Genomic DNA, 26,024 nt, shown 5'->3' on the forward strand with positions numbered 1-26,024 from the left:
AAAAATGATTAAATGCCGATTAAACTATCGAGACGGACCTTTCTACTCCGTAGCCTAATCTTTAGGCTATAGAAGGAAAATAAAATATTTCTGGCAATATTGTTAAAAACATTCTCACAACAAATTCATTCTAAAAACCTGAGACACCTTACAGAAATAATTAGCAATTTTGTTAATTATTATTATTATTAATTTCAAAGTTATTATTAATTAATTTTGTAATTTCTGTGTCCCTGTACATTTTTGTAATCTGTCAATCTTAGGCTAATATGATTTGAGAAATATTTTAAATTTTTTACCTTTTATAAAATTAAAATATCTACTATGAAGTTATATATAATCTTGATGCAGATTTCCGACTTTTTTACACTTTTATTATTTTTGTCATAAAATATACTTAACTGAGAAACATTTAGTGTTTAATATAGTACATAACAGCTTAATTTAAATTTCTATAAACGAAAATAAAGTATTTTATTTATTTAACATCACAGAAAATTAGGGTTAAGTTATAATTTCACGGAGCATTATATTATCCTGAATTCGTAGTAGTATTATTTCTTTTTCTGTTTAACTAAATAAGTTTTTTAGGTTTAAATTAGACTGCAGTTCTTATCAGCTTAATTCTGGTTGAGAATTGACCTGACATTTATGGAAAAATACTTCGAAAATCAGTTTCTTACGTTATGGGTTTAGAACTATCAATAGATTTCTTAAGGTATTGACTAGCTTATAAATGCATTCAAAAACGTTTCTTTTCACGTTTAATTGTTTAAGACGAGAATAAACTTTTTTTTTAAATAAAAGAGAAAAATTCTAGTTAATATAGTAAAATCTATTAATGTAACTAATATAATATTAAAAAGAGTAATAAATGATAGTTAACAAGAAACATTTTGCAGTGTGTTAATAATTCCAAATATGAAAAAAAAAATCAGTAAATAAACAAAATCCTTGAATTTATAAATTTGCACTTTGCAAAGTATTTAATTTTTGAATAAGTCATTAATTCCCACCGTTTTTTAAAGGTTTAAAGCTAGGGAACATTTATTTTCTCTGCCAGTTCCGTTATCTTTTGTCGCGAATTTTTTTGCAAAATTTCGTTTTATCGCTCTTCATCGAACTCAACTGGGCAATCAGATCTAGACTCGCCTTCGAGATCAAAATTTTCGTTATTTAGCTTAGTATACCTATCAAGGGTAGCTCTTTCAGCTATGGCACCCTCTCCATACACAGCACAAATATCACTTGCAGCTTCTGCGACCTTTGAACATTGATTAAAAGCAAAAAGATGGAAGTGTTGAAAATGCTCTTTTTTTAACATTTCATTATAATGATCTGAAAATTAATATAAATGAACTCGAATTAAGAAAAGAAAAGCATAGATTCCGGTAGAACAAAGCTTTCGAATGATCAAACATTATGCGAAGAACATTAATTAGAAATTGCTACGTCTAGAATTTAGTTGTCATCCAAAATTAAAATCGTAGTTATTTTTTTTTTTTTTTAGATAATTTTTATTTTATTTTATCATTTCCGTTTGTCGAACTGTTTTTGATACATTTGCCTCAAAAACCTACTTTTACAGCGACGGTTTTAACCGGCTTTTACTACTGCGATTTTTTTGCACCTATGGCGAAAACTTTCCTCCAACCTAGCCTAAGAAGTTAACTTTTGCTATTATTCAGAAACAAAATTTGGTACTTACGCAGCATCAGATTAATGTGATGCTTGTAATTGTAATTGGTTATTACCTGATTTTTCGGGTAAGGCTGATCTAGATTAGAAACTTTTTTGTTACAGAACACAGAAGTTAAAAAAAATAATAATAATAATCTGTTTTTATTACTGTCACATTCTTTCTAATATTCAAAACAGTTCAACAGAGGCCATGTCAAAAAACTTTCTGGGCCACACGTGTCATAATTTGTATATCCCTGGTCTCTAGTGTTCCTTTCTATTGGGGATTGAATTTATTTTAATATTTAGTGTAGAAAGGAGCGTTATTCTTACTCTTTCTTACAATTAATTTATTTCATGATTATGTTGTGTTTTTTATGACTAATGTGTCAGAGCCTGCATTCATTAATTAAATTTATTATTTGTAGGCGGAAGTGCAGATATTTATTACTATCGTTGTCCTTAGAATTCACTTGATTTATTGGAATGATCTTTCAAAAAATATTTCTTCTGACGCCTGAACGTTAAGTGCGTGAATGTTTATTGTAATGTTTCGCCAATTATGGTTTCACCAGCAAAATATTTCTCAAATTATGTTTTCATTGTTTCTGTATGTCTACAAGCCAAGAAATTATTATTTATTTATTTATTGTGACTCAAAGATTATTGGTATGAACAAAAGCGTTTTTGAGAGTTTTCTGGTCTAGAATTTTTCTATTGTATATTTTGATACCTATGGTGTATGCATAGCTGCCAAATCTAATGAATTTTGCCAGTTTCTCTTGGTCTTCTGATTTAATTAAACTACTCCTGGTTTTTGTACATTTTAGAAAATTCCCTAAAATTGACTAAGTTTCCTTAAAAAAATCCCTCTTGAAATAGAATTTTTGTACAGATTATTGCTTGTTTGCTTGAATATTTAAATAAGTATTTCTAATACATAATGAAGCGTTCCTCATATTTAGAAAGAAATCAGTTCGAAACTTTTTTTGTTCTTAAATGTTCAGTTTATTTTTATTCAGAACTCTCTTTTTAAATCAATTTAAAATATCTTTTAACTATCTTTGATGAATTAATTACCTATTACTATTCGAAATTATGAGTAAACATAACATTTCAAGTATGTTTGATGTGAAATCATAACCGCAAAATATTGCTGTTTTTCTATTTTGTTGACTATAAAAATCCTTAAAATTCTTTATGTGTAAAATACTTAGTACATTATGCAACAATTTTCATGAAATTTATATTATTTCGTAAAATCTGCTGGATTTTTTTCCTCTCCATGATGACAGGTATGGGTATAGATGGGCGAAACCGTATTACCTGAAAAATATTTGATATAGTTGAAAAACGCGATCATCGAACTGGCCGTTTCGCGTCTTCGAGGGCTCACAAATGGCGCAAGTGGCAATCAGGCCAATATACGAAGACTTGTCAAATACAATTTATTGGAAAAAATGTGTTGGTGGGAACAGTAAAAAAAATAACTAATCGGTAAATTCGCTTATTTGGACGTTTTCTCCTAAACACATTTATTGTGGTAAAGATATGATCGAATTGCCAATTATTTGGCTACGATCTTCAATGACGATTTCATGGGATTGTCATGAGTATTCGAATTGGCAACACGATGTTCGAATTTTGCAAAAGGCGCAACGTCTTGTACTCCGGAGTACCGCGCGTATACCTTCAGCAAATAGCCAAATCTGCAGCTCGGGAAGAAGTAGTGCATGCCAACGAAATGTGTGAGTTCAAAGAAAGCGGGCAGTATGTACTGTAAAAGTTTAGTGCATAGTGGAAAAAGTCAAGCAAGCATAGTTGAAAACTTATCTTTGAATTTACAAAAAAAATATATATATATATATTAAACAAGAAATAAAATAAATTAAACATCACATAACTTTGTAAAAACATAAATCTATGAGTAGGGGCATCATGAGTAGGGGCTCATAATAACTCCAGGCATAATCCTCAATCAATCATTACCTGTCAAAATCGAAGTTGGGGTGGGGAATAAAATTAGCCTAGCTAGGGTTCCTAGAGGAGTATCCTTTATCGCCCCTTGCCAAATATTTAACACCAAACCAACGCCAAAGAAATGCTGTTCGGCGTTGATTCCTGATGCCAACGTATATCATTCTTTTTTTCAATATCCAAACAGTTGTTTAACAGAGTTCCCACGGTCTTGATTTTTTTTTAAAGTGGTAGAAAAAGTGAGATAAATTAAAAGTGATTATTTTCATGGCTTATTTGCAAACGCGTTGAAGCATTCATTCAAAAAGATAGCCCCATAACTTCCTTAACTAATCCTTAACTTCACCATCAGTATTTTCCAGTTGCTCCTTTCCAACTCTCCTAACAATTTCTTTTGTTTGTTTGATAAGAGAAAATCTTGGTATGACTTAGATTGCTCATCTTTGTTTTATTTTTTTTTTTCTTTAGAAAAAAAAAGTTTTTTGATTTAAAATTAAAGCAAATAAGCAATTTTTGAGAAAGAAATATGTTGCTGGTATCTTGTGCAATGGTTCACTTTTCTTCCCCTTGTGACCTTTTCATTTTTGTTTTACTAGAAAGACATTCTTTCTACAATTTTGAATAGGGTATCTTATCTGTTAAACCAACACCTCCTAGAATGAAGGCCTCAGCACGACACACCCCTCTCAATCCTTAGTAGTCCAACGAGAATCCTTACCGCGTCTTTTCAGAAAAGCTTCGATCGGATACTTTATATGAGTTTGTTTTTAATTAGAAACTTACCTTTCTGAAAATAAAGTTTTTTAAGCACTTTTCGTCTCTACTGAAAAGAATGAAATTTATCGAACATATACTAACATTCTGAGAAAAATTATTTTAATTGCATTATCAATTGAAATAAAGATATTAAAAAAAAAAAACTGTACTCTAATATACCTTTTGTAATTTATTTAAAGGAATGAGACAATATTATTTGACAATTTATCTATGTAAGCATTTATTATTATTCTTTCATTTAAATATATACATAAAACAAGCTATATATAAAAAATAATTTTATCATTGAGTAAAATTTTTTATGAAAACAAATTTTCATTAAGACAGCTGATATAAAGTTATATCCTTAACTTTATTGAAATTTGAACACAATTTTAAATTAGTGTAGTATAGTAAAATTATTTACAAGTTACTAGCTTTTCACAGCTTTCAAAAATGAAAAGTGATGAAACAAGCAACAAAACTGTTTATTTCAAATACAAATATAGAAACAATGTAAGATTTCATTTTAAATCTCTTCAGCTTATTAAAAATATGACCACTTAAACATTAATTTATTAGTCTAGTCATACAAAATATTTTTCAAATAAACTCAAAAAGTATTATAATGCTACTTGTCTTAAAAGTTACAAATAAAAAACAGAAGCTGTATCAAAAATTGATTCTATATTTTAATGTTGAAAAAAACAAACAGCTCCTTTATTTTAATGTTTGTAGTTTTCTTTTCTTAGTTTCTGGTTCAATTTTAGATTGAGTTACTTTTAAGTTTAAGTTAGCTTTCTTTTTATTAAATCGTTCAGTTAAAATTGAATCATTTAGCTTTTTACAATAATTGCTTAAAAAGGTGTTAATGGCTCGAGTTACCAAAAATTTAACAATGAAACTGGAATCATGAGCAGAGCATTGATTGTCATTTAAGAATATTTCCTTTCTTTCCAAAACATTAATAGTAGTTTCAATAGCCAAAACTTTATGATTATGCATTTGTAGAAATGAGCTTTCAAACTCTTCAGAAACTAATTTTTGAACTACCACATATGCGTGCAAGATTATGTCAACAATTTCTTGCTTAGGGTAAACCAAACAACCTCTGTCTAATGTTTGAATGTATGAGTTTTCAACATCATCTATCACATTAAATTTCTCTTCGATATCCGTTAATGTGATAGATTTCTCACAAAATGAACAATATTTGTTTTATTTCACCAGTCTTTGGGTCAGTTTTCACCGTTCCTTTAACTATGACATCCGACGAAAAATGTTTCTCACACACCTAAAAACAAGTATACATTTTAAGTATTTTGTTTTTATTTTTAACTATTTCTTCAAAAAATATTATACTAAATACTTTATAGTTTTGATGTCATAAACTTTTTTACATATTTGATGTAAAAAAAAAATTATGTTCTTACATTTAGTTCTCACTCCTAAAATGTTCTCATATTTTTAAACTCAACGAAAAAAAAATTTCAGAAAAATCAAAATATTTGTTGAAAGTCATATTTTACTCAATGAAATATGAGATTCAAATTAAATTTTCAATTACAATTTCTATTTTTTCTTCACAAAACCAAGACTTCTAATGCACAATACCCAATGAAGTAAGAGACGCAAATTAAAATTTAAGTAAAACTTTTAATTTCTGGTAAAATTTTAAATTATCACTCTAGGAAAAACAATATTAAAATACTTATAGAACTGTTGTAATAGAGGTTTGTGATTTTTTTTTTAATGATTTAAATTTTCGGTTTCATATTGTTTGAATTTTATAGCCTGCATTATGTTTTCACATTTTGTCAGACTTTCTCACACAAAAATGCAATTAAAACAAATTTTAAAACTATGAAAATCATGAAAAATTTGTACTATCTCATTTAAAATGCCTTCTAAATTTAATATATATTTTTCTCCAAAATAAAAAAATGAATATAATTTGATTTAACTACCTGAATCATTATTTTAAAAAAGAAAGTGTTGATTTAAATCAACGAACCCCGATTTCAACAGAAATAAACAATAAGTGAGAAAACTTACTCGAGAATTCTTAGTGATGATAAAATCCTTCCGTGAGAGTGCTTGTAGCCAACGTCTTTGTTGAGCTTCATCTTTGGGAAAATTAAATACGGCAACTTTTGGACCGTTAGCATAATTTCCTTTGCAGTTTACTGCACAGCAATGGTAAGGCATGACACATTAATATATATTGCAAATATGTAATCCAACAGTAGCTATCATAACTTAAAACTTCACGAAAACGAATTAAAAATAACAAAACACGTGGAAGGGGAAGAATCGGTGCCAAAGGGAATGACTGTTATGGTCACCGGAATTCCATTTCGCCAAAATCAAAGCTATGAATGACGCCAATGCTAATGGAAGAATGTGGCAGCCATTCAGGTCTACTTCGTTGGACTACCAACGGATCGGATTTTTCATTTATGTTAACCCGTGCTGAGGCCTTCCTTATTCTAGGAGGTATTGGTCTAACCCATCGTCGAAATTTTGCTCATATCTAAGTAGTGTGGTTTTATATAACTTGTTAAAAGTTTGACAATAAAATTTAAAGGTCCTTAAAGGCACAAAAGAGTTCTAAATAAAATTTTGATGAAGTTGAGACCCGGCCCCTGGCATAGATCTTTTCAGTCAGAGTATGCTCTGTATTTCTTCACTTACCATAAGGGCACTTGGTAGGACTGAATAACGCTTTTAGTAAATCATCTACAGTGGAGAATGCATTTTCTGGAACGTATATAGAATCGCTAAAGTGATGACAGTATAAAAAATAAATGTTAGATGTAAGTAAATATAAGAAGAGCAAAGGAAAATATAATTGTACTTAATGCAAGTAAATAGTAATGTCAATATCAAAATACATGAAAAAAGTTACATTTCTGTACTTGCATGCCTATTTTACTTCCAAAATTACAAATTTTTGCCCCTGGTGATGAACTGTATATTTTCTTTTAAAAATTAATTTTCTATGTTGTAAGCAGTGTCTACTAAAATTAAGGCAGCACAATTTTCTAGATATTGTGCTTTAAACAATTGTACTTTAATTATGAATGACTACCCAGTATTCGCTTCACCTTAAATCTGTGAACCGTGGTGAGAACTAATTATTATTTCTCAGAATTAGAATACTGCAGAATTTAAAGAATCTTTTGCATAGTTACAGTTTTATTCTTTTATAACGTTTATTGTTCTTTTTAAAGTTTTAAAATATATTACATAGACCTGCTTGTATTTTTTTTCTTCCTGATTCTAATTACTCCTAACTATATTTACCAATACTATATTTACCAATACGATTAATGTCATACTGCCACACAGTGGGGCAGATTATTGATAAAGTTGCATTAAATTTAGACACTGTAGTGGATTGATATTTGTACTTGCTCGCAAATTGGAAATTCTTCAAAATTTAGCAGCCAATTTTCGCTTATGTGGCTTAAATTTTAGATTTTAAGCGTTATTATGAAAACGGCAAATTAAATAATTTTAAATAAAAAATTAAAGTAATTTTTTTGGTTGATTCTTCTATAGTTTTCCAAGTTATGCTCTTTATTCATACATATCTCAAATATATGTAAGTCATTTTGATAGGCATATGGGCATGAAAGGCTAGCAAAACTTTTATTTTTTAACCGAAAGATATGATCTTATTTCAAAGAGCAAGAATGTGCTTAAAGCTATACTTTTCATAATATTTATGTAAGCTAATTTATAAAGCTGTATTGAAATTGTATAATTATCGAAAATTCATGTTTTCATAATTGTAATTGCTTAAAACATTTACGGGCTATAAGAAATCTGCGAAAACAAATGTCAAATTTTCTGGAACTCCATTTAAATTTTACAGTTATTTTTGTGGAATAAATCACAAAATAAAATTCACCATCTTGTTCTACAGATACTTTAATGTAAAAACATCATTTACTAAGTTTGTTTTAATTTACTTTGATTTTTTACACTGAAAATTGATCTTTGTCCCTGTGTTAGCCGTTTTTAAGGATTATTGCCTCTTTTGTGCTAATTAATACTTGTTATCTTTCGCATAAGATAATTTTACTATGACCGTTACCCCTAATAAGTGCGATATACATGCTATTATAAGCATCACATATTTCAGAGCTTTTTAACTTTATTTTATTCTCTGTTCCTTTCGTTAATAAATATAATAGTTAATTTATTATTCAGCGTAGTCTCACCAAAAAAATTTTTTTGATTAAATTTTGGTCATAGATTCTCTTTCCTTAATGCATCGAAATTTATATCCGCTGTATTATCTTCACTATTTTCACTGTCCGCCTAATTATTTGAATTGTTTTCATTGCCCAGTGGTCGGAAAAACTAATACTTCAAATCAGGGTCATTTCGTCGACAGGGTCATTTCGTCGACAAAGTCATTTCGTCGACAGGATCATTTCGTCGACAGGATCATTTCGTCGACAGAGTAATTTCGTTAACAATTTGTAGAAAAGATTATTTCGTAGGCAAAGTCATGCGTAATTTTGTAACAAGTTTTATGATTTTTTACCACTTCTTTGTAATTTAGTATATTTGTGTTGAAATTTTTTAAACCTAGCCTGATGCAAAATCTTAATAGTATGTTGAAGTTGCCAGAGAAGAAGCATTTTATTTGAAATTTGCTTACTCCTCTATTCACATCACGTTGCAAAAACGAAACATTTTTTACATTTAGTGTTCTAATTGTATTTTACACATTTAAGTTGTATGTTACAAAAAAATTTTCTGATCATATTTAACACATTTATTTCTAAGATTAATTTAATGTACATTATTATAGATTAGCATCGCAAAAGCAATTGCAATTCCAATAACTATTGTGAATCATTCTTGATGTAGGGAGTGAATGAAGAGTGAAATTAGCAAGGAAAAAAAGACGTATATAATGAATCTATGAGATAATGAAACCTCGTGGTCGATAGGTCATGTCATTGACAAGGTCTTCTAGTTAACAGGCCATTTCAGCTGCAAAAATTCTCCGCCTCTTATTAAAGAAAATTATACTTATATAATGTTCCCCCACAGTGAGTAATACGCATTAATACAGATTAAAATCTTGTCAAAAAGAAAAGGAACAAACTTTTACAATGATAACAATGGTGGTGATTACAAAAAATTTAATCAGAAGAACAAAAATCTTTTAGATAATTAACTAGTAAAATTACTTTTTGTTTTGTAAGAAATTTATATATTCCCTGTGTTTATATAGTATTTATTTTTTCAAGCTCAGTTGATTTGTTTTCATATGCAAGTAATCATTAACTTAGTTACTATTGACATAGTAACAAAATTTTCTTACATAAAATTTCAATATTTATATATTTTCTCTTAAAAAAATATCGATATAGGGAAAAACAAACTAAGATGTATGAGTGGCTATTACGAAGGTTGGTGAGCGAAGTGAATAAGAGGCGGAACTTCCTAGTATTATAAAAATCTTGAACAAAATGCATGTGGGGAAAAAACAAATGAAAATCCAACTTGGAAAACATATTGGGAAATATTGTTGATAAAAAAATTTGTTCTAACCCTCTTCCTCGTGTCTTTGTCAGCTATACTGCTAAAGAGGGAAGTTTCTGAAAATTCTTGTGAAATTTAAATGAAATATTATTCGGGAGAAAAAAATTGTTCTCGCATTTCCAGTTTATTTTTTTTCTTAGTAATTAATTATTTATAACGCTTTAATGTTTAATAGTTTTATATGTATTTTATCCTATGTGTTCCCCAAACATTTATAAGTACTCTCATCTTATAAAATAGACATCGTTAATGTAACGAAAAAAGAAAAAAAACTCAAAATTACTCCACATCCTCAGTATGCGATGCAATCGTAATGATCGTATGAAAAATGGTTCCAAATCAGAGGAGGGGAGGAAACCTGTCTAATTGGTTTTTATGATTTAAAGCATAGAAAAAGAAACCGCAACTAATTACGATATAACAAATAAATTGACTTATGAGTTTATGATTGGGTAGAGTTGTCTATATGCATCTAATTTTATTCTCACTAATGTTTAATTTTGAATAAGTTTAGCAAACTTATTTTTTTACCCAAATATTAAAATGTTTTTCGTTTCGATTTGCCAGAGAAAAAAAAATTATTTAAATTTATAAAATTTGCAATGAGAGTATATATTTTAAAGGCGAGCACTGAGGGAAAGTCCTTTGAAAAGTGTAATCGGAAATGGAAATATTTTTAAACATCATGTTTGATAAATGCACTGAAAGAAAAAATAAATAAATGTTAATTTTTGTCACCAAAACGAAAAAAGTGGAATTTTAAATGCTGATAGTATTGTGAAAGTTTGCCGTTGTGGTTTTTGTTCTACGGAACAAACTTGATACTGTAAATATATATAAATTTTTTATTTTTATTTTCTTTCTTACATTTTAGTTTTGAGTCTCCTGGCTTGTTTAGGCCGAAAATAATCAAAATTTTGATTGACGATAAGTTCTGCTAATTGTGGTCAGAAAGCGTTTGAAAACTGTGTTTTCATCCTGTACAGAAAACCAGTTAAAAATTTCAGCACTTAAATTAGTCAAAAATTGGTCGAAATTTTAATCGCAAGATTTTTCTTTTCTTTTTTGTAGAGTAATAGTTATCTATTCTTACGTTTAAATTCCAGGTGTGATTTTTTTGTTAATTTTCTTTTAAACAAAATGTATCTAATTTAAATCCTGCAAATAAAAAGGAATTAAATCATCATTTATTTACTACTATTATTATTCTTATTAAATTATACTTTTATTATTTAATTAGAATAGTAATAGTATAATCTAATAATATTAGACTAGAATTTAATAAATAATACTGTTATTAAATTCACTATCCATAGAAAAAAAATATTTTGTGAAGAGCAAACACTAACACGCTTGCAACGTTACGCCAGTGTTTCTAAACATTTTTGGTTCGGTGAGTAGCACTTTGAATTTTGTAGGAGTCTACAACCGCCTCGATAAATACCTATAGTTCCTATAGTTCTTAGAAAACTCTAATAGTGGTAACGAAACTAGGACAAAGTTCGATTTCGATTATTTAGTTCGATAAGCACATTCATTCATCCTGTCCTTATGTTAAAGATGCTGAACAAGAAGTTTAAAATTGCAATTATAGTAAGCATTAAGAAATTACTTTTCCACCTTAAAAAAACCTAAGTTTTTTTTTTTTTTTTTTTTACTTATGCAGATATAATTATTTAAGGCCTATAATTATTTTCATTTCTGTGAGAATTAAACTGAAGTCTATGTTTTTGTTAAAATGTATGTAAAAATGTTGAAAATTTTTACAGCAATAAATTTAGCTTCACCCCCCCCCCTCCCGAAATGGTGTCTGAATTTTCATTGTATAGTTTTATTACTTTTGATTCTAAGAATATCTTATTTTATTAATTTGATTTAATATTTAAAATAATTTGATTGCTAACGTCACACTATATCAACTTTTGACCACGGTCCGGATATCATGCTTGGTAATGCTCTGAAGACAATCCTTACCTATCCTGAAAATAAGTGTCAAGCTATTACGATTTAGATATAGAAAAGTAGATTTTGATGCATCAACCGTTCAAGATTAAACGCTTCTCAACTGCCTATCAATTTATTTAAAAAGTGAGCTTCTTTTAGTGCAATTAGAACAATGCACAGCAATAAAGAATTTTACTTTAGTATAAAAATTAAATAATAGCATTTTTTAAATTAATAATAAAAATATTTAGATTATATCTCTAAAATAGTTTCAGAATTACGTATGATACTATCAACGAAATGACCCTGTCGATGAAATGACCCTGTCGACGAAATCACCCTGTCGACGAAATTGCCCTGCGAAATGGCCTGTCTAGGAAACGGCATGTCGACGAAATGACCTAGTCGATGAAATGGCCTGTCGATGAAGTGATTGTCGATGAAAATGAACCAGACTTCTTTAAGATATTGTAGTTTACTAATTATTTATAGGGTCAAAGTAGAAAAAATTATTTTGAAGCTTCTAAAAACATAAAAAAAAATCAATAACAATAATGAAAGTATAATTATTTCGGAAATAACATTTGATAGAAATGTATAACAATAAATCAAAAATCACTTTCTGAACCATTTTGTATGGATAATGCATTCGAGAATGATAATTAAAATGGCTAATGAATTACTTTTCATACTTTTGTTGACTAAAAGGCATTAATGATTAGTTCTTACATATAACGATTTAATTTCTGGAGTTTCGACTGCTGTACATTTGTTTGTTTCGATTGATTTGACTTTCAATAAGTCACCAAGTATAGTTCTTATTCGATGTTAATTGTTTGACTAACAAGTTGTAGGGCCCTAAGAATCGATCGTCATTTAAAAAGTATAAAATTGATTTTTATTTTTGAAAAAAATAAATGGATAGATTTGATTTGATAAATTCATAAAAGCAAGCATTGTTTTTTTTAATGAAATGACTGGATTACTTTAAAATGATTAAGGACTTAATTAAAAAAACAAATGTCTCCTTGTGAATTCAGATCTACATAATAATAAAGTTGAAATTAAATGCACATGTTGCATTCCTTTGAGAGTTTAAAACTAAATGCTATAGAAATTGTTAAGACATAGCTGACCGGCAACTTTTCTGAAAATTTCCCCATGTGCCCGGCTATTGTTTTTGAAAGCGGATGTGGAAGTAAAACAATATAAATAAACTTTAAATTTTTTTATTTATTATTCAACACTTAATATTTCCTTTTTGTGTGATAAAAGGTATAACAATCACTTACGTGTAATGGTACAACGCAAGTTTTGCAAATATATCAGGTTTCGTAAAGTTATAATAAATTGGTGGAGAATTAAATAGTAAAACTTGAAAAGTAAGGGAAATTACGCCCTCTTTTTTAAATAGTCACCACGAGATTATTTTAAAACGCTTGGCCACGAAAACACGAGTTAACCCGTGACCGAGCATCAACGCTTGACCACGAAAACACGAGTTAACTCGTGACCGGTAAGCAATGTGTTAACACACAATGAGTGATTAATCGCCTAAATATGTAAATAAAAATTATTTGTTTAGGAAATAAACAATTTTTATTTGACAATTTTAAAAATATAATGTTTGCATCGACGTGTAACGTAAAAGCTATTTACGTGCAATTCAAGAGTAAACATTGATATACCTGTGACAAATAATAAACATATTTATTTTTTCGTTAAGTAAAAAAAAAATCAAAAATGGTTAATTTTTTTTTAAAAAGAATTCAAGCATTAAAAATATTACAATTTAAACATTAAAATTCAAATACAAAGAATATCTTAAAATTTAAAGTTTTAAAATTCAAATATTTTATTAAAATATTATTCAACTTTAAACATAATAAATATTTTAATTCAGTTTCATAAAATTTTGCAATATTCAAAGTCACATATTAAAAAAAGAAAAAGAAAAAACAATGAAAGACTGAATAATTTTCTAGGTTATATGATCATGATAGTTAAACATTTAATGTGACTTAAACAATAATGAAAACTTCTTACTCACAGAATTTTCTCATCTTTTTGTTCAAAGAATATATATATATTTTTTCATTTTTCTTTTTGTTCCAAGAATCGTAGTTTCCTACTATTAACGCCATTCCAACCACTAATGACATAATTATCGAATTGTATTTCAAATATAAACAAATACTTGTGTTCTCCGAATGTTCGAACTCTTTGCTCATTCTGCCGGCTTCCGAGATCTCTGATGTATTTTTATCATTTGGATGAATGTCAATTTTAAACCCCAGCACTGAATGCTAAAAGCATTGTAAACTAAACATTGCTTGGAGTCGCTTAAAGTGCGTTTGTTTGTCATTATTCTTATGAAAATATTTATATATTTTGGTCTTAGCCATCATTCATTTGAAATATTTATTTGATTTATCAGATTTTTATCTTATACGCAGTAGAAATGAACACTAGCTAACTTATATCTTTTTTAAAAATTTAATGCAATGACTAAATCTATAACATCGGAAAGTTTAATAAAATTTTGAAGAATAATATTTGTACTCTAATGATTCTTTGAAGTATGGAACAATAATCACTTGTTAGGGGTTGCAGTTAAATGGTGGATCTTTCCTATTGTCAACCGCCAATAATTAGTGGACTCCGACTTTAGCTCGGCATTTTCTGGCACCGAGTTTTGTGTTGGATATTCATTCTCTCCTTGAAGAATAAAAAAGTATACGCTAGTTCCTTGCTTTGCTACGTTGCTTCTAAGGTGAAGGTAACTCATGCTCAGTTTAAAGCTGTTAAAGTTAGACAATGGAACTTGGCCTGCTTTTGTAGATAGTGCCAGTGCGAATTGGCCAGTATTATTTTTGCGCAAATTGTTAATCATTGTCAGATTTGATAGTGGAATAATGCAAGAAAATGTGTTTTTAGAAGACAGTGTAAGTATGCACTTTTTAGTGTTTTTTTATTTTGTATTCTATGTGCAAACAAAATGATCACCTTTTTACAATGAACTATATTTTTGAATCCTCGCAGAAAATTTGTAATAATCGCTACTTATATGGTATTTGTGCACTTTTAGCTTACAAATATTGATCAATACTTTTTTTCCTGTTGATTGTATTTATTTGTGCCAGGATTGCAGAAAAATCAACTGAATATTGCAAAAATATGTAATTTTTTAAAGATTTTTTTACCTATTTTTATTTAAAATTTTTTATCTTTACATTAATATTAAAACGTCTTTTTTCCTAAGCATTTATTTCCAGGTGCAATATTTTTGGTTTTAAAATACTATATTATTAATTTTCGAATTAAGTTTTAATTGCATAGTTCAAATGGAGTTTTGAAATTTACTAAATTCCACGTACCTACGCGTAGAGGAAAGAATATTGGAGTAGTTTGTTTCAACCTTTATTGCACTGGTGAATTTAATATCCTATTCATATCTTTATCTTTAGCGAATGAAATCTTTATCTTTAGCATTTCGGGGGCGATTTCACTGTAACAGACTAACAGTTATAGATTAGAGAGAAAAAAAACTTGTGTGGCTGAAAAAATTAGTACTACTATTTATTATGTGACCTTATAAACCATAATGAATTTATAATTAGTAAGGAAATTATTTAAATTATGTTGAGTAAAAGAAGCTGATGTAACGAGTGCGCAGAAATTAGCTTATGTTTTAGACACTTATATATTTATATTAGTTATAAAAATAATGAATATTTTATTCAAAAAACTATTTTTTTTTTAAAATGGGAATTCAGAAATATTACTTTCGTAGTATTTAACTATTGCCCCTACTTAACTAAAAGAAAATAGAATTATTTCTTGTAACGAACATCTAGGAAATCATCTAAGTTTTTACCCCATTCTTCTAATAAGTATTTCAACTAATGTAATGTCATATACTATTTCAGTTACTTGCCCAATTAAATCTGTAGTTCGAGATAAAATTTCTTACGAAAATCTGACGACTACCCAACATTCAATACATATTTGTTATAAAAGTTAAAATACCAAAAATGGTATCAATGGTTTATAAAATGGTCCTTAAGTAAATCGCATACATGATGTTGATTTTTTTCAAGTAATTTTTTATGAAAACGTGAACATGCTTTGTTTTAATAAAAATATTTTTATGTATGTATATATATATATATATATATATATATATATATATATATATATATATATATATATATATATATATATATATATATATATATATATATATATATATATATATATATATATATATATACTCTACCCTTCAGAAATGGGAGAGACACTTGATATTTTCTTAAATTTCTCAAGAAATACTTAGAAGATTATTTTGTAACTTTAGAGGTGTTTAGTTTGTGTGATTTTTCATGCTTTGCTTGTGATTTTTCATACTTAGCAAAGCAATAAGGGTTAAAGCTCACAGAGGATTGAAGAACTGACAATAAATCACGAAAGAAAACAAGTATTTTTGAACAATCTATGCCAGAAAATCTAGCTATAAGCTTCTTACTTGTATCGATTATTTTGGTTGTTGTTTGCAATAACTGCATAAAATTTCGTTTGCCTAGCTTAAATATTAATGAAAATATGGACATTCTTATAAACTAATTTTTTTGTCTTTATTTATTGCTATTACTTTGAAAATATTCAGTAAAATTAAATGAAGTTTTTAAAGCAGTTTAAAATTAATTACCAAATTATTGCTTTAAAATTTGAAAAAAAAAATTCGTTAAAAACTGTACAAGATATGAGTATTTAAAGTACTTCTTTTATACTGCTCATGCGTGGAAAAAATTGAACAAATGAAAAAAAAATTGATTTGAATATCTTTAAAAGTTTTAAGCGAATTTAAGTAGTTTTTGTAATTTTTTAAAAGAAAGCTCGAAAGATAAGGGGTTTTCCATAAATTTCATTTAGTATTATGATACAAGATTTATTAAAAATGACACCAGCAATAAGTGGATTTGCATAAAACCTGTCTGTATTTTAATATTATGCAAATCCAGTGTTCGCATCTCATCTGTATTAAAGAAGTAGTTGTTAGTTCTGTTTGTAGTTGTGACAATGTGTCGCAGTGACAAGAACTTAATGACTTTAAAAGGGGTGTGATAGTTGGTTGTCACATTAATGGCAAGTCTGTTGGTGCTATAGCGACTGATTTAGATAGAGTTATCTACGATTGATTGTTGGTAAAACCGCGAAAAGGTGGATAACCACAGGAGTTGAGATCTGAACTGCGCACGCTGGTTGTCCTTGTAAACTTAATGAACTGGGTCGGCTTGTCCGGAAGCGAGAAGTTCTTAAGAAACGCTTGAAACAACTCTATGTTGTCAACAGTGAGTTTCAACAGCAATTGGTGTTATTACTGTGCGCCACAATACTTTGCGAAAAGAACTGCACTCCCTCAATATCCGTGGAAGCTTTGCCGCACGCAATACCAAAGTCATTCCGTCCAGCAAAGCTGCCAGACTTTCTTGGTGCAGACAACGTCGTCACTGGACTGTAGACCACTGGAAAACTATTTAATGGAGGTATGAGTCTCGCTACAGTCTGATGGGCGAGGTATGATATGGCCGGGTGAACATCTTTTACCCGAGTGTACCATTCCAACAGCCAAGTTTGGTGGTGGTATATTTGTTTGGGGATATTTTTCGTGGTATGGTCTTTGCATGTTGTTTCTGGTAAGTTATAAACGCAGAGGCCTATAGGGATACTCTGGACATTATATTTAATTTTATTATTTTAGTTTTTTATTAAGTGTCCACATCTCCGTATATGCTTGCTAGGTCTACGAAATTTTACGCAGTTGTTGCAAATAATAAAAAATTGATACAAGTTACGAGTTTATTGCTTGACATTTTCTGACATAGCGTTCAAAAATTCTTGTTTTCTTGCGTAATTTATTGTTTGTCCCTCAAACATATGAAAGCTGTAAACCTTTAGCTAAGTAGAAAAAATCGCATGAACTAAATACCTCTAAAATTATAAAATAATCCTCTTAAGTAAGTATTTCTTGAGAAATTTGAAAAAGTTCAAAAACTGAAAGTGTCTCTTCTATTATTGTGATGCAGTATGTATATCTATCTGCCTGTGATATATATATATATATATATATATATATATATATATATATATATATATATATATATATATATATATAATCCATAAATAGAGCATTTATCTAACCCGCAATCGTTTGAAACCTTTCCCACAAAGAAAGTAATAATATTGATCTAATTATCTCAGAAAATGTGATGATGTGTCTTTAGTAGCTTGGGAAATTGATCAGTCCCACGTTTCTAAGACCTATTAATATTTAAATATATTGTCCAGAAAGATATAAAAACCCTATTTCCAAGGTCCGATGGGCTCTTCTCTATTCATCCCCCAGCATGTAATGTTCTCATTTTTGGGACTCGGGCCCTTATTTTAATAAAAGTATATGATTCCTGCATTTTCTGTATCTTTTTAAATAAGCACCTGCCACACTACAAATTTATAATGTTTATGCTTTCAAAACGTGACATATATATATATATATATATATATATATATATATATATATATATATATGTGTGTGTGTGTGTGTGTGTGGATGATTCTCACGAAATATGGCAGTTCACAGTCTCTTGCTCCAAAATCTAATATTATGCTTCTAAAAGAACTAAAAAAAAATTTATAAATAGCATTGCTATTAGTATTATAAAATGACTTTGCACTAACATTGACTGTTTTGCATAGTTAAAAAAATTTAATTGAATATCAAAATGTCATTCTCCTGGTATGTCACAAACAATATTTTCATTAATAACTAGCTTCAAAACTTCCCATACACTTTTCAATATCTAATTTTTTTTTATCTCAACCTTTGTAAGCATTTTTAGAATATATGCAGAGGATATTATTTCCAAAAACTTCGTTGAAAATAATTTTTTCTGTCAATAATTTGTTTGTCTCATGAAAATGAGTAATTTTCCTGGCCACTCTTTTTTAGTAATTTATAGCCAAAATAGATGGCTCAAAGCAATCAATATCTTAGTTTAAAAGTTTGATTAGAATACCATCCTATCAGAACATGTCTAATTACAGGAATAAAGAACCAACTTTTTGAGTCAAAATGTTTTTCAAAAAATTTTACAAGGTCAGTAGGTTTTTATGTATCCTGTCCTCTTGAAATCATTAATAACATAAACTATTTACATTTACCTTAGTTATTTCAAGAAATCCTGATGTTTTGTGCAGAACGTAAACGTCTTAGGCCAAAATGTTAAATTAAAGTAATGTTAAATGGTGTAAAATGGCAAAATTGCCATTATCCTGGCTGTCATTTTCCTGACTTATAAATTCCAGGACATTAACACAGTTATAACAAAATTTTTTAAACACTATAATGTAAGGAAAGAAAGCGACTATTAACCTAATACCCAGTTTATGAAAGATTGTAATATGCTCGTATGTAATTAAAGTTATTTATTTATTTAATGATTCATTATTATACACAATTTTATTCTGTACATATCAACAACAAAAGCATTTTTGATTCTTTCTACAGTGGATAAAAGAATTAATTTAAGCGAATGATGGTCCATCTAACGCAAAGGCGTTTGGTTATTTTTTATTTTTTTTTTCAAAACACAGATAGTTAAAAATATGAAGTGTAAACTAAGAACTTCACTGTACAATTTAATTCTGTCATAGTCTTTAAACGCTGCTTGGGTGTATAAATTAAGGAATGTAATAAAGTTGTAAAATAAAATGGTTTGAAATATTTTAAATTTAAGTAATATTATAAAAAAAATTTCCGATATAAATAATTATTAAATTAATTTAAATGTAAATTTTTATAAAATTAATTAAAAAATTTCTAAAATCATTTTCATTGTAGGAGAAGTTTTTGAAGTCGTTCCTAAAGATATTAAAGTTAACTTTATTATTCGCGCTGGCTAACAGACTGCTAATCACTTGTGGCCCTGGAAAAAAGACTGTGTCAAAATTTCTTAGAATATCACAAATTCAAAAATTTCTGCTCCTTACCCAATAACTTCTTGGCATTTTGTTTCCTCTGAAAACTTCAAGATTAATGAAATTTGACGAAATTTTTTTGTTTTCTTTGTTTTAACTGTTTCTTTGCAAATTAAAGTGTAGTAAAATTAAAAAATAATCTCATTGTCTGTGTAACTCTCACTTTCATTATACTTAGCTAATTTGTTAAAATTGTTCACAATAATTATTATTGGAATTTATTTACCTAAAAAGTTAAAATTGACTTCTCAACTTTATATTTTTTAAGTTTCTTAAGTTGAGTTACTTAGTATGAGCTTAAAATTACTGTTTTCTTAACTTCTAAGCTAATATGTCATTTTCCTAACATTCAAAATTTGGTGAATTTCTATTTTTTTTTCCTTGAGCAAATGTCAATAAACTACACTGCTGTCTGTAAGATATTAATAAATGTAACTAAATGTACAAAAAAAATTTAGATTATTTTGAAGACTTTAAATTTGAAGAAATTTTTTTTTCCGAATTATCATGTTTCCAAAGAATCACCCACACCCATATATATATATATATATATATATATATATATATATATATATATATATATATATATATATATATATATATATATATACAGGTATAGGACAAAATAATTGGAACACCTGTGAAAGAGGGGAGTCGTCCTTCGACCATCCAATAAACGGCGGGTACGTGTCTCAAGAGTGTGCCACCTAGTGGTGATAAAAGGAAAGGTATCAGTCTAGCATTTGGCAGTGTGAGAGTTGCATGAGAAAAATCTGTTCCTAGGAAAGCGAGATTATGTCCGACCACTCTGACCTTAAAAGAGGCAATGACAACCGCAGCTCGCCTCGCTGGAGCGCCCGTGTCCAGAACAGCGAACTTTGTGGGTGTTTCAAGGACCACTGTATCAAGGACTCTGTCGGCATACACAAAGTTGGGTAAAGTCTCTCCTGCGAAGCACAACGACAGCAGGAAGTCGAAGTTGTCGGATCGTGATAGACGGGTGTTGAAGAGGATAGTCGCTCGAAAACGCAAGACTACACTGCCGGTGATAACGTCCGAGATGAATACCCACCTTCAGAGCCCCGTATCCATGAAAACTATTCAACGGGAGTTCCATGCTGCTAACATTAATGGCAGAGTAGCTATTCCAAAACCATTAGTTTCAGCACGGAATGCTTTGAAGAGACTACAGTGGTGCCGAGACCACCTAAAATGGACACAACTGCAATGGGAACAAGTCATCTGGTCTGATGAATCCTCTTTTACACTATTCCAGACCACCGGACGTGTGTTCGTGCGTGTGATGGGCGCCGGCAGAAGCATTTCATGTTGACTGCCTGGTTCCAACCGTGAAACATGGAGGTGGTTCTGTGATGGTGTGGGGAGCTATATCTGCCCTTGGATTGGGGCCTCTCGTTGTCTTGAGGGGGGTTGTCAAAGGCGACCATTACCGAAGCATTCTCGCAGCTCATCTTCACCCTATGCTTCATACTCTCTTTCTGGGAGAACGCCCTGTGTACCAAGATGACAACGCCCCTGTTCACACGTCTCACTGTGTTCAACCATGGTTAAAGGAGCATAATGATGAAGTGGAACATCTAGCGTGGTGTCCTCAGTCTCCTGATCTCAATATCATTGAGCCTTTGTGGTTTTTTTTAGAGAAACAAGTCCGTGCTCGGTTTCCTCTTCCACGCACACTCTCTGAACTAGAGACGGTCCTGCAAGAGGAATGACTGGAAATTCCGATGAACTTTGTTCAAGACCTTTATCTGTCAATCCCAAGTCGAATGCAAGCTGTCATTCAGGCCAAAGGTGGCCCAACTCCTTATTGATAAAATATTGTCATTTTTTCACAGGTGTTCCTATTATTTTGTCCTATACCTGTATGGATTATAAAGAGATAAAATTTCAACGAAATATTATTAAAAATTAATATTCATGCTTGTAGTTACCAGCTAAAACAGAGGGGTTATGCTGTTTCATAATTGCACATCCTAATAATCTGGATATATTTTAGTAAATATAGTTCGTGCACAATATTTTTATAAGTAAACGCTCTAAGTTTGATATGTTGTGAATGTGGTAATTTTCATATGAAGTCCGATTCCTAAATACAGGTACCTCATCCTCATAAATGATAGATGATGATTAGATGACGTACGGATATCTGACCAAATACCCTTGGCTAAAATTATATATCGTCTTAATATTTTAATACTCATAGAATTTGTATTCCAAATTTAATATATTTGGTAATTAATAACATAATATTTAATCGTTTGTTGTTTCGAATGGTTAAAATAAATAAGTACAACGTAGAGACATCGAAACAAGACAAGAAGTTTACAATTTATGTGTTTTGGCGTTTTATTTAAGGTGCAGTTGAAAGTAGTTTTATTTAAAGATATGTTTTCACTGCAAATTAAATTTCTAATCATCCGCAAGTGAATTATCTGATTTAAGGTTTGTATGTGGCTTGGTCAAAAAGATATTGAGTGTGCAAAATGTTGCGATAGTTATTATTTTTAAATTCTGATGTTTTTTTTTAAATTTATTAATGATTATATCGAGCGATATTTTTCCCGGGGGAGATTTTGTCCCACGATTTTCGTTCGCATTAGATTCTGTCTCCGCTTTCGATTCTATTTCACAGTATTCGGTCCGAGAGAGTTACTCTCGATCTTGTTCGGGTAAAATTTTGTCTCATAGCATTCTGTCTCGCGATATTTTGTCCGGATGAGATTATTTCCTCTGATATTTTGTTGACTGGTTATATTTATTTTCGCGAGATTCTGTACTAGGACCATGATTATTTGACCAGATATGCCGTAATATTTTTTTATTATATATATTTGTAATAAATCAATTTTTAGCACTTGCAAAAATGGTGTTAAAAACGTTGATAACGTTGTTAATAAAGGAGAGGTGTTTAAACACTATTAAACAAATGCTGATGAAGTTTACGCGGATTATCTGTGGTTGTGTGGTAGTTGCGACAACCAACGCCGAAGATAATCAAAAGCAATATTATGTTTACTAATCTAAGGCGGCTATTACTAATTTTTTAACAGCATAAAATTGAGACTTATTTCTTTTTATCATAATTTGTATTAGAGATGGAAAGTTTTTTCGACAGTGAAAATAATCAGAGAAAAGTCGTCTCTGAAGAAATAATTTTTTTTCAAACTAAGAGGAAGAAATGGAAGACGAATTCAAAGATAACTAAATATTCAAACAATTTTTAAACAGTTTGTTATTGTAATTAGTTTAAATTATGGTATTAATTACTAAGCTATTTAATGCAACATTTTTTAAATGAACGAAAACTTAAAAAGCAACAATTGGAAAGATAAATAAATTTTAAATTGTTTATAAATTAAAACAAATATAATTTCTTTTAATAATTTAGATAAAGATAAAACCTAATTATGTAATTACATAAAGAACTGTTACAATATCATTATCATTTTTTATGAATGCTATTAGATTAACAAATCACATTATAAACATTGGGAGTGGCAAATAAGTGCGAAGTTCAAAAATTATTGTTTGGAACTGAGCCGTCTTTGGCAAATTTTACCTTTAACGCAGAAAAAGACACCGGTGCTTTTCGTCAGTCCTATCATTAGCAATTAAAAAGATTGTTGGAGAAAGTCCCTGTCTAACACTGGAATTAACCTCAAAATTATTTTAGGTAACATAACACTAAACATACCAACACTTAATCTATACCTATTTCTACCATAGCCGGTCAAATGACCGCACTTTATGTTTCTTGATTGAATGTGTGAAATACGGATGTTAGGAAGGAAATAAACTGAAAAAACTTTATAATAATAAACAAAATTGTATATTGCCAATTTATATGTGTTACAAACACAAAGAATAAGAATTTTTAATTCATTGCTCAACTCATTTTTTACATATACAGGGAGTTTCCTTTGTACATTTTCCGCAAGCATATTTCTTCTAATTATTATTATTTCTATAATTCTTATGATTATTCTTATAATTATAAGAATAAATGATATATATAATTATTCTTATAATTATAAGAATATATAAGAATTATAATTCGTATGATTATTCTTATAATTAATATAATTTCTTATAAGAACTTGTGCTGTCTTGATAGTTTCGACATTTTTCTGGATAAAAACTTAACAGTTAGTTAGAAATGAATTAAAGCTATCAAAATAAAATATAAGCTGCTTACCAAAACATTTAGTTTCTGACACTTTTTCTTACACAAAAATGTCTAAAAAGTCTAATCTAAAATTTTAGGTACTTTCTTGAAATTTAAATTCCCAGTTAGTCTGATTGAACTAACTACGCAACAGTTTTTGCAGAAATGTGCAACTAATCGAATGCAAGATGGTGAACACGCATTACATCGTAATTTCTGATCCGATAATCTTATAAAGCTATGAATTGTTCTCCCGGTCAAATGACCGGTTGTGGTAGAAATAGGTATACGACAAATATTATTCGAAACAAATAAAATACAAAAAAAAAAACATAATAACAGAATATTAACGGTACATAATTGTTAGAAAAAGTCATGAAGTCAAATGTGCAAAAACGATAAGATGATAAGCACATTTTTGATGCCAAAGTTCTTAAGCGGTCATTTGACCGGTTATGGTAGTGTTAAGTTTAAATGTTGTAATTTATAAATTTTTTATAAATAAGGAAGAAAAATTTATTCTCTTCTATTCTTTTGCTAGAAAAATTTAATGAAAGGTTAAAAAATTTTTTTACACACTATAAGATATTATTTAGTAACATAAGTTTAAAGAATTTCTCTTTAAACTGGTACCACTAATATAAATTTTACTTTCTGAAATATTACATTTTATTGCACAGAAAAGAAAAAATCTCTATACGAATGATTTTCTGGCAGTAAATGCAAACTGAATATATTAGAAAGGCACTTAACATTTGTTCCCTCCATTGTTTCCATAAAAATTTTTTTTCCTCTTTCGGAATTTTTATTTTTATTAAAGTTATTGATTAGTATATTTAATAATGCTTAGATTAACTTGTTTAATTATTTAAAAAAATATTTTTGTTCTGAGTACTTATTGTTCTTTTTCCATCTTTTTTTTTTTAACTCTAATTTGAATCGAGGATTTTTTAAACAAATTAAGTAATACAAAACGTCTATTTTAATCGTTTCATTCAAATCATTAACATCCTCTAACATTATTGTAATAATCGAAAAACATTTGAATTGTATAAAACATTTATACATATATATATTTTAAACAATGTAATTTTTGGTGGCAAAATCGGCAAAATAATTCCCTAGAAATAAAAAATATGAGTTATAATTATTATAGTATGAGTTATTATAAAATGAAACGTCTCCACTAAGAAAATAAACGACTATCGACAATAATGTATTGATAAAAGAATTATGTGCGATGTATCTTATTGATGTAACGAATAGTGATTTTTCTGAATACCGAATATTCGGCCGAATAGCAGCATTAATTAATTTATTTTTTTTTTAAAAAAAAAGAACAATCATTAATAAATGTGACTATTTATACTTAAACCCTGTGGCAGATTTTTTTGGGGCATTTTTTGCGACTAACTTCCCCAGAACGAATATCTTTCATCAAGATACTTTTAATATTAATTACTAATTTAAAAAAATCGAAACGTTTTTGCAAAAGAACACGAAATGTACATCGTATAGAATAAATTATGTATAATTTATTTTTAATTGTAAATGTAATATGTTTTTTATTCTAGTATTCATGTGCATTAGTCATATTATTACTCATAAGTTTTTTAATTCTAGTATTTTTGCCTTTTGTAGTCGGAAAAACGCACGAATTATTTCGCTTTTTCGAATTTTGTAAATTATTATTACATTACAAAAATAATTATAATCATTAAACTTTGACAGTAACTTTAGAAAAAAAGATCGACGACGAAATCACACGAATCGCATACCTGCCAACTTTTAATTCCTTCAATTATGATTTTTCCCAGTGGTATTATAACGGAATTAAAATTTCAATTTTAAGCAACGAAATACGTTGTAATAGAAA

The 26,024-nt window shown here is 28.9% G+C and overlaps 2 protein-coding genes across 4 annotated transcripts in view; one reads left to right on the plus strand and one right to left on the minus strand.

The window, feature by feature from the left end:
• The window catches only part of LOC107451958 (chloride channel protein 2), a 168,695-nt gene that overhangs the window by 33,884 nt on the left and 108,787 nt on the right, over window positions 1-26,024 (plus strand). The window contains exon 1 of one of the 3 annotated variants that reach the window (XM_087154575.1): window positions 14,622-14,870. The exons of 1 other annotated variant lie outside the window; for it this stretch is intronic. In XM_087154575.1, the coding sequence (XP_087010701.1) occupies window positions 14,712-14,870 (159 nt within the window). In that variant the 5' untranslated portion in view covers window positions 14,622-14,711. Of the gene's footprint in view, window positions 1-14,621; window positions 14,871-26,024 lie in introns of those variants that run through there. One more of the 3 variants, XM_087154576.1, reaches the window with a different exon arrangement.
• Window positions 5,494-6,743, minus strand: LOC147801878 (THAP domain-containing protein 2-like). The gene is made up of 2 exons (XM_087154578.1): window positions 6,469-6,743; window positions 5,494-5,707 (listed from the first exon to the last, which is right to left on the minus strand). The coding sequence occupies exons 1-2, from the start codon at window positions 6,619-6,621 to the stop codon at window positions 5,609-5,611; spliced, it is 252 nt and encodes an 83-aa protein (XP_087010704.1). The 5' UTR covers window positions 6,622-6,743; the 3' UTR covers window positions 5,494-5,608.

Source organism: Parasteatoda tepidariorum, chromosome 11, assembly GCF_982258835.1.
Source record: "Parasteatoda tepidariorum strain Cologne lab strain chromosome 11, Ptep-v5.0, whole genome shotgun sequence".
Classification (NCBI taxonomy): domain Eukaryota; kingdom Metazoa; phylum Arthropoda; class Arachnida; order Araneae; family Theridiidae; genus Parasteatoda; species Parasteatoda tepidariorum.

Excerpts from the sequence above, each read along its gene's own strand:
- LOC147801878 (XM_087154578.1), bottom strand. The coding sequence starts at position 6,621 with ATGCCTTACCATTGCTGTGCAGTAAACTGCAAAGGAAATTATGCTAAC. Across the intron at positions 5,708-6,468 it reads TCATCACTAAGAATTCTCGA|GTGTGTGAGAAACATTTTTC; the intron begins GTAAGTTTTCTC and ends ACTTGTTTTTAG.